Source organism: Toxoplasma gondii, chromosome VIIb (assembly GCF_000006565.2).
Source record: "Toxoplasma gondii ME49 chromosome VIIb, whole genome shotgun sequence".
Taxonomy (NCBI): Eukaryota; Apicomplexa; class Conoidasida; order Eucoccidiorida; family Sarcocystidae; genus Toxoplasma; species Toxoplasma gondii.
Genome location: NC_031475.1, coordinates 3686631 through 3702056, shown reverse-complemented (window position 1 = coordinate 3702056; position 15426 = coordinate 3686631). Strand labels below are relative to the sequence as shown.

At 51.3% G+C, this 15426-nt stretch overlaps 2 protein-coding genes across 2 annotated transcripts; one reads left to right on the top strand and one right to left on the bottom strand.

Annotated features, from left to right (window-relative positions):
- Nucleotides 1-3003: 3003 nt before the first annotated feature.
- TGME49_257960 (GDP-D-mannose pyrophosphorylase) lies at nucleotides 3004-7904 on the top strand (the record flags this gene model as incomplete). Its single annotated transcript, XM_002364979.1, has 8 exons — nucleotides 3004-3132; nucleotides 3564-3644; nucleotides 4144-4506; nucleotides 4788-4902; nucleotides 5390-5516; nucleotides 6199-6385; nucleotides 7038-7220; nucleotides 7581-7904. 8 exons carry the CDS (start codon nucleotides 3004-3006, stop codon nucleotides 7713-7715), a joined length of 1320 nt encoding a protein of 439 aa, XP_002365020.1. The 3' UTR covers nucleotides 7716-7904.
- Nucleotides 7905-10906: 3002 nt separating this feature from the next.
- On the bottom strand, nucleotides 10907-12647 carry TGME49_257970 (hypothetical protein). The gene has a single exon (XM_002364980.1). It carries the CDS (start codon nucleotides 12267-12269, stop codon nucleotides 11178-11180), a length of 1092 nt encoding a protein of 363 aa, XP_002365021.1. The 5' UTR covers nucleotides 12270-12647; the 3' UTR covers nucleotides 10907-11177.
- Between the last annotated feature and the right edge of the window lie 2779 nt (nucleotides 12648-15426).

Sequence of the window (15426 nt, the reverse complement as noted above, 5' to 3'; positions counted from 1 at the left end):
CTGTTACATATCTCCCACCGCAAAACCACACAAGCAATCACGCTGAATTTCTTGTTCTTCCGCTCGCCCCCCTCCTTCCCAAAAGGGAGGAAGCGAAGTCAAAGAATCACCGCGCCTTACTTCTGCTCTGCTGATTGCTCTAGAGGCTCAGAAGACAACCAATTGTGCACACGTTTACTCCTGTGGCTCTACGTAGTAAAAGAACAAAAACATTAGACAGACTTTTGCTGGTTTCCATTCCAGTGGCAAATTGAAGCCCAGCACAAATAAGCAAGACACGTACGTGTCAGGTCTTTGTGCCTCCATTGTTTCTGTCCAACAGCAGGTGTCTGCCCTCCTAGAGGGTGCCACCAGATCATTTTTTGTCGTCCACCTGTGGAGCTACTATGGCCTACATCGTCGTTACCTATAGAGCAATTCCGCGTAAAAGAGGACGGGAGAGAAAGGCTGAGAACGTGCGAAAAGGGAAAACAACTGGACCTTCAGCGACATAAGCAAGGGGTAATTGGTACAGCAGAAGACACACGGTGTCTGTGTGGCACGCGTTTGCCTTGACTGAGTCCACTCAAAGAGGTCGTGATTATACAGGAGCGATTAATGAAAGAAATTATCAACCAACCAGCCAGCGAGTAGACGGCACGAACAGGCAACGACGATACTTGGCCTGTCACGCGCCAGTTAACGAATCCAGTTCCGCAGTCCCCGCGCATATGGTCCCGACACAACTCGTTGACGCCAAAAGGAAGCACGCAACAGGTATCTGCTTCGGCGGTCTCGTCTGTCAGATTCGTATTCGCGCCTCATATCCATCCAGTCGGGAACCGACCAAGGAGTTCCTGCCACCGCTTCGCGAACGGCCACTCCGCGTGGAATATGTCAAACATGTGAACATTGTGTTAGACACGTATTCAGCTCTGCCTTCACGACCATCGGACTTCATCGACAGCGGGTCTCATTTTTGAATCTGTTGAGTCGACCCTTTGTGTTCCTGTGGCACGCTAGTCTGTTATGGTTTATGCGCTACCGTCCTCGCCTCTAAAGCACATATCCAGGTGACACGATCGGCATCAGAGAAGCAGCACATTCGAGCGAAAAACTTCAGTCTGCACTGTCACCCGAACTCACAACCCAGGAGATGGTGTGCTCTGGGCAGGTGCCATCGCAACCGTGGATGTTGGACGCGAGACAGCAGTCTTGGAATAACACAGCACACTTGCTTCTTTCTCTAGCGAGCGGCCTCACGACTCAGCGTTTCCTTGCCTCTGTGTCAAGGAAGCAGCCTCTGTTCCTCGTTTCGGCTATGACTGACAGTGCGGTGCAACAAGGGAGAGATGCTTCGGCCGGTTTGTTACACAACTGCTGCCTTTCTGCAGCGTTTGGCGCTCGCACTTTGGGAGGAGTGCCGGTCCACAGAAAGAAACACATCGACGTTCCTTCTCCTTGGGGACACTGGCAACACATCGGAAACGGACTTAATTTCTAAGGAAATCGCTGGTTTTCTTGAGGTAGCGCAGCGTAGCCAGTATCTTGGCTGGGGACGTGATGGTGCTGGCGCACACCACATGCCGTAGACAATTCATCTGCGGCGGAAGTAGGATAGCAACTGAATTTCCGCAAGATTTCGAACACAACAACCTGCCGTGCTTCGCGTTCTTTGACAGAGAATTACTCTTTTGGAAACTCCTAAAGTTAGAGCCGACGTTTCGTGGTTGCGGAAGTGGGGGTCTCAGCGAGGAACCAGGGCCCAGGGGGGAAAGTGTTGTCTTCTCCCCCGAGTGGAACACCCAGTTTCATGTGCGCTGCTACATCTGGACGCGTCTTCATTTTTCCTCGGCGAAGCCTGTCTCGTTTGTCTCGCGTAATGAAGAGGAAGTTGCGTCGACTTCTTCCTGTGTAGCGCTCTCCCCTGATACGTCATTCTTTGGTTCTTATGTTTCTCTCTTTCCGGATTGTTAAGTCACATCATCCCCGCTTGTCGTTCCCGCCTTCTCATGCACAGCACACAACCCGCCCGACGACTGAACGGGGTCCTCAAGGAACTTTGTGGTTTTCTCGGCCCGATTTCTTTTTGTTCTCGGGACTTTCTTGCATTTTTCCCTCTTCCCGTACCTTTTGCGGGCGAAGTTTCCCCTTCCCGGGGGCTTTTTACCTTGGTTTTTGCTTTCAACGAGCCTCCTACGGAGGCTCCTTGCTCGTAGTCGAAATTTCCTTTCCAGGGACTCAGAAACCAGTTGTGTTACGGCCGTGGTCACCTGTCGTTTTCTCCGACGTCCATGCAGTGTGTCGTTCCCCCCTTCATTTTTATTTAGCTGTTCCTCGCCTGTTCTCTGTTCCATACTCTTTTTCCTCGAATGAGTCGTGAAGGAAGACTAGGCCCTGCCCAGTCTTTTCTTGTCGAAGGCGTCCACTGCAGCCCCACATAATTGGCACTTTTGTATCCCTCTCTTTTCACTGAGGTCGGATCCGTTTGGTGGCCTCACCCTTTGCCTCTTCACATTTGCCGTTGCTCCGAGATAAACGAAGGTTCCCATGCTTCCGCCCGCCAGACAGGGCCTGCCTGTCGTCGACCCCCGCGGTGAACGTCGTAGATGACAACCTCCTCCTCTTTGCTTTCTTTCATCAATCGCTGCGTACATCCTTCTTGCCGGTCAGGCTCACTTTGCTCTTCTCAGAGCCAGCGCATGCAGTTCTGTGGCGGGTGGCAACGAACAAGGCTCCTGGAAGCTCACGGAAACGTGGAACGCCGAACACACTCGCTGGTCGCCCTTCCTCCTATGGTTGTCCCTCTTGAAAGTCTTCTCGATCTTCTCTTGCCTTTTCTCGTCTACCCTTTTCGTCTTTCTCTCGCTTGTTTCTGCTGCTCTCCCGCCGATCCCTCTCTCTTCTGCGACCCGCTCCTGCTTCCACCTTCTTCGCGCCTCCATTTCTCTCCCACTCCCCTCTCGCTCTTCTGTCACCTCTGTCTCTCTCGCCGTTCTCCCTCTGTCCCCGTCTGTCCGCCCGATGAAGGCCCTCGTGCTTGTGGGAGGCTACGGCACACGACTGCGGCCTCTCACGCTCTCTGTGCCGAAGCCTTTGATAAACTTCTGCAACAAATCGATTGTGGAGTACCAGATCCATTCCCTCAAGAAGGCAAGTTCCTCGGCAAGATGCACATTCTGCGTCGATGTGGCGGCATTTAGAACGAAGTGTTTTGCTATCAACGGCTCCCTTCTCTCCGGAGATGGGCGCATGCTTCTATGTTGAAACTTAGAACTTTGTATATAAAATGTAGATATAAAATATATATATATATATATATATATACATGTGCGTGTATGTAGGTAGGTAGATGCGTATTCTTGTGACGCTCTTTCGGTGTGAGAGACTTGTTATCGACCTAGACGGTCACATGCATGTGAAGGCTACCGATCCTGCCTGGCCCTCTGGGCTCGCGCAAGGCGCCCCGGGTGGCACCTCCCCACGCTGGAGAGTTTACTGTTCAGGGTGGAGAGTTACTTTTTTGGTGTGCGTCTCCCTGTGGATTCGAGTTTTTCTTGGACTGTTACTTGCTGGCACTGCAGGCAGGTGTGGACCATGTCATCCTCGCCGTTGCGTATCAACCGTCTACGCTGATGGACGCCCTTAGTGCTCTCGAGCAGAAAGTGAGATTTTTTCTTTCCGACGCACCGCTGGCTCTGCAGTTCTTTGGAACTGTGACGCAGCCGTGGTGACTGTTGCGGCGAGGGTGGTACGATGTGTCTTGTTCTTTGCCTATGCTCTCTCTTCTCGAATTCAACCGTGCTGGTTCTCGGTCGAGAGGGGTGACCGAGGGAAGACGGCAGCTCAGAGGCGAGGATGGTGTGCCAGGGCGGGGAGTGACCATCTGCGAGACAGTTTGTTCACTGACAAGGGAGTAACGAACTGACACGGAGGTGCTTGCGAGACTTTGTATACCGTATCTAAGCTCTGTGATAGCGGCTTGACGTAGTCAAGCCGATAGTTCGTGTAAAAGTAGGATCAACGGAACACCAGGTAATAATCTTGCAGAGGTAGTAAGAATATAGCATAGATAACCAGTGTAGTTTGGGATTCGTCTTGGCGCTCTCTTGAGCATGCCACCCCGATTCCTCTCTGTGTTGTCGGTCTTTTGTCTCCCCGCAGTATTCTCTCGCGATCACGTGCTCCCGCGAAGACGAACCCCTCGGGACTGCAGGCCCGATTCGCTTGGCGAAAGATCTTTTGCTCTCTCCGTCCCCCGCACTGGCCTCCAGTCCAGATGGAAACGGAGGCGGAGCCGCGGCGGTCGTCCGAGAGCGACCGGCACCCCGCGACAGGGAGAGCTGCCAAGAGGTTTCTGCAGAGTCGGCCGCCGCGCATGGAGACGCCGGCAACGACCAGGCGGACGCAAGAGGCGGCGATGCGGAAGACTGTTTTTTCGTGTGCAACAGCGACGTGATTTGCCCCTTTCCATTCAAGGAAATGCTCGCGTTCCACAAGGCAAAGGGAGCGGAAGGTACCATCTTGGTAGGCAGATTTCGCGGTCGATCGTGGGGCGAGTGTACCCGTCTGGCGTTCCTCCCAGAGATAGCCAGTCGGGGACCTAGGAAACAAAGGAGATCGTGTTTTTACGGCAGTCGGTAAAAACTGTCAAATGGTACTAGCCGATGGGGCCGCGGTGGGATCAGCGACTTGACGCCAGCGCAGAGAGGTATGTTCCCCTTTGCAGAAAAACCGGAGGCACATCTGTTAGAAGGCCTCCTATTTCTGCAGAGCGAAGTCGCTCGTGTGTGTTTCCTTTTCGCCAGGTGACGGAGGTCGAGAATCCGTCGATTTACGGCGTCGTCCTTCACGACGAAGAAGGCCGCGTCTCAGACTTCATTGAAAAACCGCAACAGTTCGTGGGCAGGTGCATCAACGCCGGTGAGTTGGACTCCAGGCGACTTCAAAGGCGCGAAAAACCTTGTTCGACGCTCCCCGACGCGGTCGCCACGTCTTTCCGCATCCTGGAGAAAGAAGAACCGTGACTTCTGTCTGTCGTACTCCAACTGCAGTGGCGTTTTCGGTTCGGTGCCGGCGGCTTCCATCGCAGCGGCGCGCGGCAGCTTTCTGTAGCTCTGGCAGCATCGAACTACAGAAACCTGTGGCAGGAAGGACCGCAGATTACCCCATATGCCGGATACGTTGTACGGAGGATATGGTAACTTCTTTGTACCAGTCTCGGTTGGTGGTTCGGAAGTCGCGAGTCCCTGCCGATCGCCTTGGCGTCTCTTCAGGAGTTCTTTAGGTCGACAGCAGGAGCTTTCAGACGTCGGATCCGGGCCTCGTGCTTTGCATGCGTAGCCTCTGTGGACCTTTGTCTTTGTGGGCGTATTAAGCCTTCTTGTCTCTTTTACTGTACTCTGTCCAGGTTTATACATCTTGAACACGAGTGTCATCGACCGGATCCAGCTCAGACCGACTTCCATCGAGAAAGAAGTCTTCCCGCAGATGGCCAGAGAGAAGAAACTCTTTTGCTTCAAACTCGACGGATACTGGTCGGTGTCTTTCCGCATTCTCGGCCCGACCTGCGGAGGATATGAATAACATACCCAGATGCGTCAGTCTGTACCACTGACCTTGACTGCATCACTCACCATCCACATACCTTTGCGTCTGCATCTCCGAAGCTGATTATGTCACTCCTGTGTATATTTGCACTCATGTGTCTCTTCAAGTTTCTGCCGTCTTCACGAGTGCCCTCGAGCTCGCGCCGGACAAGAACTTCGTTGACAGCGACGCCAAGTGATTCAGCTATGGAAAAGGCGTCGAGATAGATGGCACACACGTGGGACGGAGGCGGCAGTTGGGATGTAGAAAAACAAGTTCTTAGATGGGGGACAAACGCAGAAGAATTTGCGAGGTTTCACTCCGTCTCTGTTCCTCACGGTCATGACAAGATGGTTGTGGGTTAGTCGGCCGGAGGGGGGCAAAAAGGATGTGACCCTTGTACCAGGCAAGTGGCGAATGCTATTGTATTTGCACATACATGAATGTGTACATCTATTTATATATATATATATATATATATGTATATATATATATATGTATATATCAATGCCGGAAAGGTAGGTTCATTAAGGTGTCTATACGAAAACGCTTCCCGGTAAAGCATCCCTTTCTCTCCATCGCCCTACACAAACGTACGAAGAACTGCGTCTCTTCTTCGTGTGCCTTCAGGGCAGACATAGGCCAACCAAAAGATTTCCTTAAAGGCATGACTCTTCATCTGGACGCCATGCGGCAGCAACAGGAAGCCACCAGCCACCAAGAAGGCGAGGTGGAGAACGGAGTCGATCGTGACGCCAGGGTTCCAAGTTCTGCCCGTCTTGTCTCTGGCCCCCAGTTTATCGGCAATGTCCTCGTTGTAAGTCGCGTCCGCAACGAGCCGCCATTGATGTTTTTCTGTGAAATTCACATACTCGCGACCGCAAGTGTAGGCGGATGGGCTGGTCCACATCTCCGAAAGGAACTCAAGTTGATCTATCGACGAGGACAACTCTCATGAATCGTTCAACGTGTGTCTGTGCGAGAGGGGAGATGCACCACCTGTAAGGCTTCGGTGGTTCTGGCCATGTGTCCATGCTCTTCGTGCGTCTTGTATGTCGGCACCAGGGAATGCATTCACTTCCTCTCCTCGTCTGTCTGCGCCCTGCTTTCCTCGATTTCTCCGCACGGTTTCCTCTTCTTTTGCAAATAGCAGATCTCTATACATGCAGAGGTCTGTGCGTGTACAGCTCTTCTACACATGCCGGACGACCTCACCCCCTGTGCTCCCAAGACATTTTCTGTCAACAGGGGATGCAAATACGTACACACACATATATATATATATATAGATATATATATAGATATATATATAGATATATATATGGTCATGCAACAGCTTATATGCATGCGTGTGCATTTTGGGATTTGGTGTTGATGTGTGTATACGCGTAGTCGTGCTGTAGTTGATTTCCCACGATCGATGGCCACCGTTATCCGCGCGTGGAGTGTGTGATCACGCTGTGCTTCAGGATCCATCGGCTAAAATCGGCGAAGACTGTCTAATCGGTCCGGATGTCACGATCGACCGCGGAGTCGTCGTGGGTCGAGGCTGCCGGCTTCAGCGCTCGGCCCTCATGGAAGGCGTGCGAGTCGGCGATTACACGTGGATGGAGACAGCGATTGTGGGATGGCAGTCTCGGATAGGAAAGTGGGTAAGAAGGCAACGCATGCGACTAACCAGCAAGGGGAGTTGGAAACGAGAGTGGCTCTTCGTGGCTGGCGAGCGTGTCTTTCTTCGCTCGTGCAGACCCCTTTTCCTAAACGCGTGATAAGAGGCATTCCTGCGCTGCGCGTAAAACATGGCCAATATGGAATGTTAGAAGCGTTGTTCTCCGCGAGCGCCTGGTTGCTTTGTCACACGTTTCGCAGTAGGGGTCGCGTTTAAGGAAGTATTGGTCAGGGAGCAGGTACGTCTGCGGCGTGAGTCTGTCTCCCTAGTTCACACCGCGCGCGGTTTCTTCCGTTTTCAGTGCGTGTCAGTTTTTTTGCCGCTATCTGTGTTTCGCCCGCAGTGTCGAATTGAAGGCCTGACCGTGGTAGGCGAGGACGTTCACATCCGAAGCGAGTGCTGCATCAACGGCGCGTTCGTCCTGCCGCACAAGAGCATCACGCAGTCGATCCGTGAACCGGGAAGCATTATCATGTAATATGCACGTCAAACGCACAGGAGAGAAAAAGGGAAGAGCAAGGACAAACGCGTCACTGCGGCGCTTCGTGGCATAGGCCGCAGAAAGCCGCAGCGTAGAAACGCGTGTGCGGAGAACCAAAGAGACCAGGCAAAAGAACCGACTCGAACGGAAGAACAGGGCAATCAAGGGATCTTACTGTTGCCAGACAGTAGCGCAAGGTTTCTCGGTGGAACCGCCACACCCCTCTCGTGGAATTGAAGAGTGGCGTCCAGCTTGTTTTGTCTCTTGTAAAGAAAAACGGGGTCTGAAGCACGGAGGTCGAGACAACAGGTTCGTTGTTTTAGTTTTTTATGAAACGTTTTTGTCACTTTGAATCGTCTGTATATGAACTGTCCCGCGCGCGTAGCGCCGTTCCAGTTTGTTGTGGTTCACTATTATTTCGGCTTCGGTTGCACACTGCTATTTGCCGCAGCTTCTCGCTTTGAGAAGTACGTCTTTCAGGGGCATATGTTACTCGCCAATGATACCGCATCAACGTGTCGTTCACGTTTTCTGTTGCTTGTTCCGTCTTTTCGGCTTGTCGTAACTGGTACAAGCTCCTTTGGGCCGTCCTACGTCTGTTGATTCTCCCCTTTGGCCAATTTCTTCTCGGTTCTAAGTCACTCCTAAGCATTGCTTGTTCGCATTTTTCCTCGCGTGCCATCCTTCTTCTCTTCGTCCATCGGAAAAGCATTCCCGAGAACTGGCTTCCTCTTAGGCACATTGGCCCCCTTCAGCTTCTCTCTCAATCTTGTTTGGCCGGTAAACAGATGCGCAGAATGTGTGCACGCAGTTGAAAAACGTTCAACGCTGTGTAGGTCAGCAGCAGTTTCCTTCATGAATGCCAACGTTGGTGGACAATACACGTTAGCTTCGGGTGAAGCATGGCAGTTCTCTAAATAGTGGGGCATTGAGACACACCGAAGGAAACGGTCAGGCATGCTTCATTCAGATGTACAACAGCGGTAACACTCTATGCGCAAGCAAACCTAACTTGCAGAAACAGAGTTGTGGAGCCAAAATGTTGACGTCAAACGACAGAAGAGGTAAACAAGCATATCGCCACACGTTCATGGTGTGGACGCCAACAATGTAAGGGAAATAAAATTGGTTGTGTTCAAAGAAAGAAGTACTAACAGCTATTCACGTATACCTATATGGCTCTGGACAGCATGGTTCTTTTGGCTTGCCCGCGTTCCGCGGACACTGACATTATTTCCTAATCGGATGCTTACAGCCGCTGTAGGATTACATTCTGCCTGTAGCAAAGCATGAATGTCCTGGAAGAAAGAGATCAAGTCTCCAGTGCATTCGGCGTCATGTCTCCGTATGTATTATCCCGATTGTCGACGGCTCATAGTGCACATAACCAAAAGCAGGCGCTCCTCTTGCAAGAACTCTTCGAACCATATATTTGATTGCCACTGGCAAGAATGTAGTCGAAAAAGGTCCGGATTTGGTGTGAGATTCATTTCCATAGTAGCATTTAAGGAGCCCTGGGAACACCTTCGAAGGTGCATCGACAAAACGAGCATATGCTTGCATACACTGTTCAATGTCCAGTCGGAACCGACGTTGTTTGCCGCATTGTGAGAGAAGCGAAGATAAAGTTGCAGAGAGAGACACAGATGTATGCTGACGTGAAGGCATTCACATCGAGTCGCGTATGTGATATGGGGGGCCGTGATCTGTAATCTTGTATATCACAGTAACTGCGAGGAGTGTGAGCAGAGACAGTGGAACACCTCGCCGCTGTTTGCTGTTGTCAGTCTAAAGGCGACCCAATAGCCCTGGTTAACTGCTTCCTTATGGTGGGGTGCTGTGGTGGTTTGCTTTCCGTTTTTTTGAGGATCCTCGAACATATGCGTACGCCTCTACTGTGAAGTCTGAAGGTTAATGATTTCTTGGCGCGGAGTGTGTTCGACTTTATTTGAGGCCCCCACCCATGGTACCGCAGACTGTTTCCACGCCTTGATGACTGAGCGCATGTACACAACAGGGCTTAGGAAAAATTGTCACGTATGTCCTTAGCAATGACGAGTGCTCCTGCAGAATAACAGGACTGCACGAGGTTCGTTCAAGACGAAGGTTTGGGGTCTTTCCGAGGGCATGCGTTACGAACAACGTTTCGCTGGCGAAACAGGAATTCATTGGCAGCGTGATGACTTTCGATATAGCCACTGGAAAAACACGACGGTGTCAGAACATGACGCAGTAACCCGAGTAAGAGTTTGGAAAAGGTGCGAACCGAGCGCCAGTCAATTTGCATAGCGGGCTTGTCCATTCAGTACCCTTCTCGCATCCGAGTCTTTAGTCCGTCCATGTGCTCATGGATTTGAGAAAATCATCACGAAATCCCGCTACAACACGTAGTAGTGTGTCGACTTCACAAGTGCGGGGGAGGCACACACAGTGGCAGCTAGAGAACTACCAGTTGTGTCATTTGGTTGTCCTCGGTTCCACACATGTAAAGATGAAATTGCACAGAACAGTGATCCTGTCGCTTTTCAGAAAGGACAGTCCGTCATCGTGCAGTACTTGCAACTAGTTTCCGATACTTTCGAGACATGAGAACTATAGCACTTTTGGGTGCGTTCCGGAAATCTGGAGTTGAAAGAAATTTGAACTCGAATGTATCCCGACGCACGCTTCAAGTTGCTTTGCTATTTACATTGCCCCTCAGCTGCGGTGCATCCGAACGGGACGGAACTTCAGAAAGCCTTCGACCAAGGCTGTTCGCTGTTCTTGGAACTGAAATCTTCCCATTCACTGTAAAGGCGCAGCTAGGCTACTTCCATTTTACTGTGGGGAACTCTTCGGAAGCGTTTGGGAACACTGTCCTCTAATCGATTAACCTCTCGGTGTATCGCACGCCATATAAAGGGCAAACGAGAAAGACGAAGATGGTTTTGCTCAGCGCGCTGAGACTATTACTACCAGTGGCATATCTGCCTGCGACTTCGCGGAGACGCAACTGAGTGTACTGGTAGCACGTCGGCAAATGCGTTTTTCCCCGTGACGCCTCTTTCCTTTGCCAGCTGCTTGCGGCAATTCGGACAGCATCTCGGCTAATGCACCAAGTTTCGCGCTCTTTCATGGCAGATAATGTTACTCCTCTATTGGTTGTCGTTTCTACGTTGGCCCTTTAAGACAACGAAAGAAAACACTCCTTCCAGAAAAAAGACGATTTAGCTTACTCTAGACATTCAATGTTCACCTCGTCAAGTTGAAAGAGATAACTATCGGCCTCACAGTCAACGAATCTCGAAACTCAAGCCGCCAGGAGGAGCCGACTCGGAACATCCTCTCCCACTAGAGCTGCATTCTTCAGTTTAGTTTGTGAAAATACTGTAACAACGAAGGACATATGGCGTATCAGGGTGCTTTCCGATCCTTTTTTGCCTTCCCAACTGTTTTACTTGCTAGTATCCGATAATCGGTTTACTTGTCTCGAGATGCCAGGTCGGAACTCTCCCGTTCACTGATGTGCAAAACTGTCTTGAGGCGCTTTTCTAGCTTGTCAATTCGTGCGCCCACTTCACGTGTAACCGGTCTTGACATCTCGAGAAGCAGCTGCCTCTCAAGATGTGTAACATTTTCTTTCCCCTTCTCCCGCGCCTCCGCCAGAGCCTTTTGCAGATGCACCACCTCCGGTGTCAGCTGTTCTCTTAGCGCCTCGATGCGAAGTTTGAGCTCACTCCAGCATGTATTATCTTCATCGTCGCGTCCTTGTTCTCTAAGAACATCTTCCTCCTCTTTTGGTAAAGGCTCGTGTTTCGTCGCTGCAATGACATCTTTCAAAATCTGCTCCGCGGAAATTAAGCTGGCGTGCCTTCCTTCCATGTGTTTCCTCGTCTCGCGCAAAAACCCAGCGATCTGTCGTACGGCTGCTGTAACTTGAGCCGCACTAGTCTTCCCTTCTTCGCCAATCGCCCTTCTCTCGAGTTCCTCGGCTGCGTTTACAATAATGTCGATCTCTTCATCTTCTGGAAGAGTCTGCGCTATCTTACCGGCTTCCACCCTCTGCCCTTGCAAGTACCAATATGCAGACACTTTTGGCACCGGTGGTTCTTCAGGAGCAGTGAGCAAGCGCTTGACTGCGTAGAGCCCCACGCAAACGGCCAGAACAACCAGTGCGTGCTTCCACTTCCGTTTTACCCACGAAGCCCAAGTTGCACCGGGGGTGCGACTCCTCGGAGACTTTTCTCTCACTTCATTCCTCGTCTGTGACCGTCGGCTCAAAATAGTCTCCTGAACGCCGAAGTGGTCTTCAATCACGTGCCTGCTTTCCTCCAGCGGTACGTCCGCGCTCATAGGTATCGCAGTTGGAGACGTATCTGGTCGCAGTGGAGCTTCGGAAACGTCATCTGCCAAACTAAGTATAGAGGTGTCTCGGATCACAACAAGGTGGACATGGAAAACCAGCATCAGGACCACTTGTCGAATCAATCGAAATGTGATGGCGGGCTCCCAGGGAACGCGGCGGTTGCCGTTGGAATGCTGGCCAATGCGAACACAACACTCATGCGACATCTTGGAAGCTGAGACATTCGACAAGGGCTTTCCACCGGTTTGATGATTTTCTCTCTGGCGGCTCTCCCACAGGACTAGGATGTTGCAGCTGCCTCAGCGGTTGATGCATAGAACATGCCTTGAACCATCACGATGTCCCAGACAGTAGTTTGCGTTTTACAAACCAGGCTCCACACTTAGTACGCAACCCTTCCACACGAAGTCACGACGTGTAGCCCTCGTAAGCTCCACTATTGGCAGTACGTCGTGTCGTCACGGCGACGCAAACAGTACTCGTGGTCACTTGCCCTGGTAGCCGTCGTACGCAAATCCCGACAGCCTATAATAATGGGAAACCACAGCACATGACACTTAGTTATCTTTAATTTCATTGCCGCTTGCCGTCACTGGGAAACCCGTACGGCATTCCCACACAACGGTGACGCCACGTGGAAAGGCGGGTGGACCACGTCCCTCCCGCTTGCTATGGACGCGGAACACTCAGCTTCGGACGCCCCGAGACCGCCGCGAACCCGGTGGACAAACACGACCGGATAAAACAGCGACGCGTCGATAGTGTAGAGGTGGCGATGGTCGTCCCATACGGGCCTTCGCAAGATCCTCGCTGCAAAACAAGGGGCAAGGTGGGAGACCAAATCAACACGCACACGCATGAGAGTCACAAGGCATTGCTTGTTTGCGACACGTACTAAAACGCATAAGTGAAGAAGGGACAGAAACTAGCACCAGCGCGTCGTACGCTTTCCTAGCATCGACCATCGCCCGTCAGTTCAGTAACCAGACCAAGATCCTGGTACAAGAAACGTTGCAAACCGAGTCCTAGTTTCCGAGGGTACTCGCGGAGGAAGAAACAGTGAGGGGAGGACCAGGAGTTCAGTCCGGGGATATAATAGATTTGAAAGAGCTGCACTTGATTTCGACTGAACTGAGGGACGGTGGTGCATTCGTTTCGACGTCCCCATGGGCTCGCATCAGGTGCACGATGATAGCACAGGCTGGGCCAGCTTACCCGCCGGCTCGAAACCGCGGAAGGTCTTCGCGGTTGGGCGTTTGGGTACCACAAAATAGAATACTATCACCATGTTGGGGATTGAGACACCTGAAACCCACTGGCGTAGCTCTGCTGAAAGTCCAGTGGTCATTATCTAGGTATATGGATGCTCATCCGATTCGTGAACCAACCATGGAACAGCCTTCCAACACGTCGCCATTGGAATGCTGGACAGCCCGAGTCACACACCTAGCCTGAGAGATTTCCTCCGTTGCTTTCGCATGCTAGAACACTTGATATTGAACGCCTTTCTCAGTCAGTTTTCCATAGTAGTTACCGTTTACATAAACTAGTGTAACAAGGCGTATTATCCGCTTCTCGCGTTTCCAGCCTAACTTTGTGTTCGTCGAGTTAGAGCGACACGTGATCCTCCTTAGAGTGTATATATGGCGTCCTAGCAGTGCCCGAACGAACAGGTGAGTGCTAAGCTGTGAACGATCACCGTACGAACGAGGCTTGGTCTCTCCATTTAGTAGCTGTCTTGAGAGCGACCATACGCCTTCGAAAGTTGCAGCTTCTTGCGTCCCGCTTCACGTGAGTGCCCCCTTCCTTGGTTGCATGACGTTTAAACCTCACGCTGACTACGTGCGAAGACTTCCGAATACGTTGCTCCGTCAATGGCAAGCAAGAGAGCATTCACGCGCTGCGTCTGTTTCCAGCAAATACTGCTAACACCAATGTAGACGGTTCGCTGGCGCAGTTCTATACACAGCGCTACACCCGACGCTTCACAAGCCGCTCACAGCTAACGAATTGCTTTCCACTGCCAAGGCCAAGGAGGCGCATGGGGTGCTAGCAACTAGTCAACAGCAGTATATTCAGCTACTTTTCGCCGAGTTCCTCCAGCAGTAGTTACCGCGCAAACAGTGTAAAACGTATCTTCTGACCTTGTGTGCCCCATCCTTCCCGCCCACTTCACACCCGAAGCGGAATAATGTGCACGGTGAAGAGACTCAGCGTTGAGAAAAATTGTCTGTAAAATAAAGACGAGACAACTGGAAAAGTTGTTCTCCACAGAAATATCCAGGCCTTGTGACGTCTGAAAACTTTTCTCCAAACCCAGAAGAAGCGCGTCGGACCCGCCCCCCCCTGTATACGGACGACATGCCGCGTTGACAAGACAAGGGACGATTCGCCTGCCGTCGCTTCCAAAAAGATCGCTTTCGAGTACCATAAATTCCCCTTTGTCTTTTCGTTTCCTGACATTTAACGCATCTCCTTTGAAGGGCTTGGGTATCGCAGGTCGAAACAACCATCGATTTACCGACAGAAATGCGAATCCACGCCGCTAGTCTCGACCCCGCTGGCTCCTATGGTAAAATTCTTTGTGCACTGTGGCAGAGCCGCCGCTTCTTAGCATCCCATTTTTCCATTTGTTTCCACCTCTCTTCATTGAGTGATGAAACTCGGTTTTTCTCCCGTTCTGGTCTGCGTGGGCCGCGAGAACACGAGAAACAGTTGACACACAAGGTTGTTGACATTTGCCTCCAGCCTCTTTGGAGACCCTTTTTAAACACCCTGGACCTTGTTTCAGTCAACCGGAAGAAGTCATAACCGGTGCATCGATGGGGAAGGGCAATAAAGGAAAAAAGTTGTTTCCGGGAGCTTGACATTGCTTTTGGCCTTCCCGCGAGGCACCACGACGCAGCAACAAAGAGTCTCCTGAAACATACGCTCGCTCCCTTCTTCATCTCTCTGTCTGTCTCTCGTCTTTCTCTCTGACGTTCTTCCCGCTCCATCTTTATATTCTTCTGTCTTTCCCCCTTTCTCCCCCTCTTTTTCTCCCTCCTTCTTTCTTTCTATGTCTTCTCTGTCGCCTTTCTTTCCTTTATCTCCTTCTTTGTCTCCTTTATTTCCTTTATCTCCTTCTTTGTCTCCTTTCTTTCCTTTATCTCCTTCTTTGTCTCCTTTCTTTCCTTTATCTCCTTCTTTGTCTCCCTTCTGTTTTTTCTTCCCTGCCCCCTTCTCTATTTTCCTTTGTCTCTTCGCCGGAGTCAGAATCCGACAGAAGAATAGCCGACCGCAGAGGGAAGGCGAGTAGCTGTCTCTTCTTCGTCGGATACGGTTCTCGAGAGCTGGCCTTCCAGTTTCGTCCTTCTACTGTTG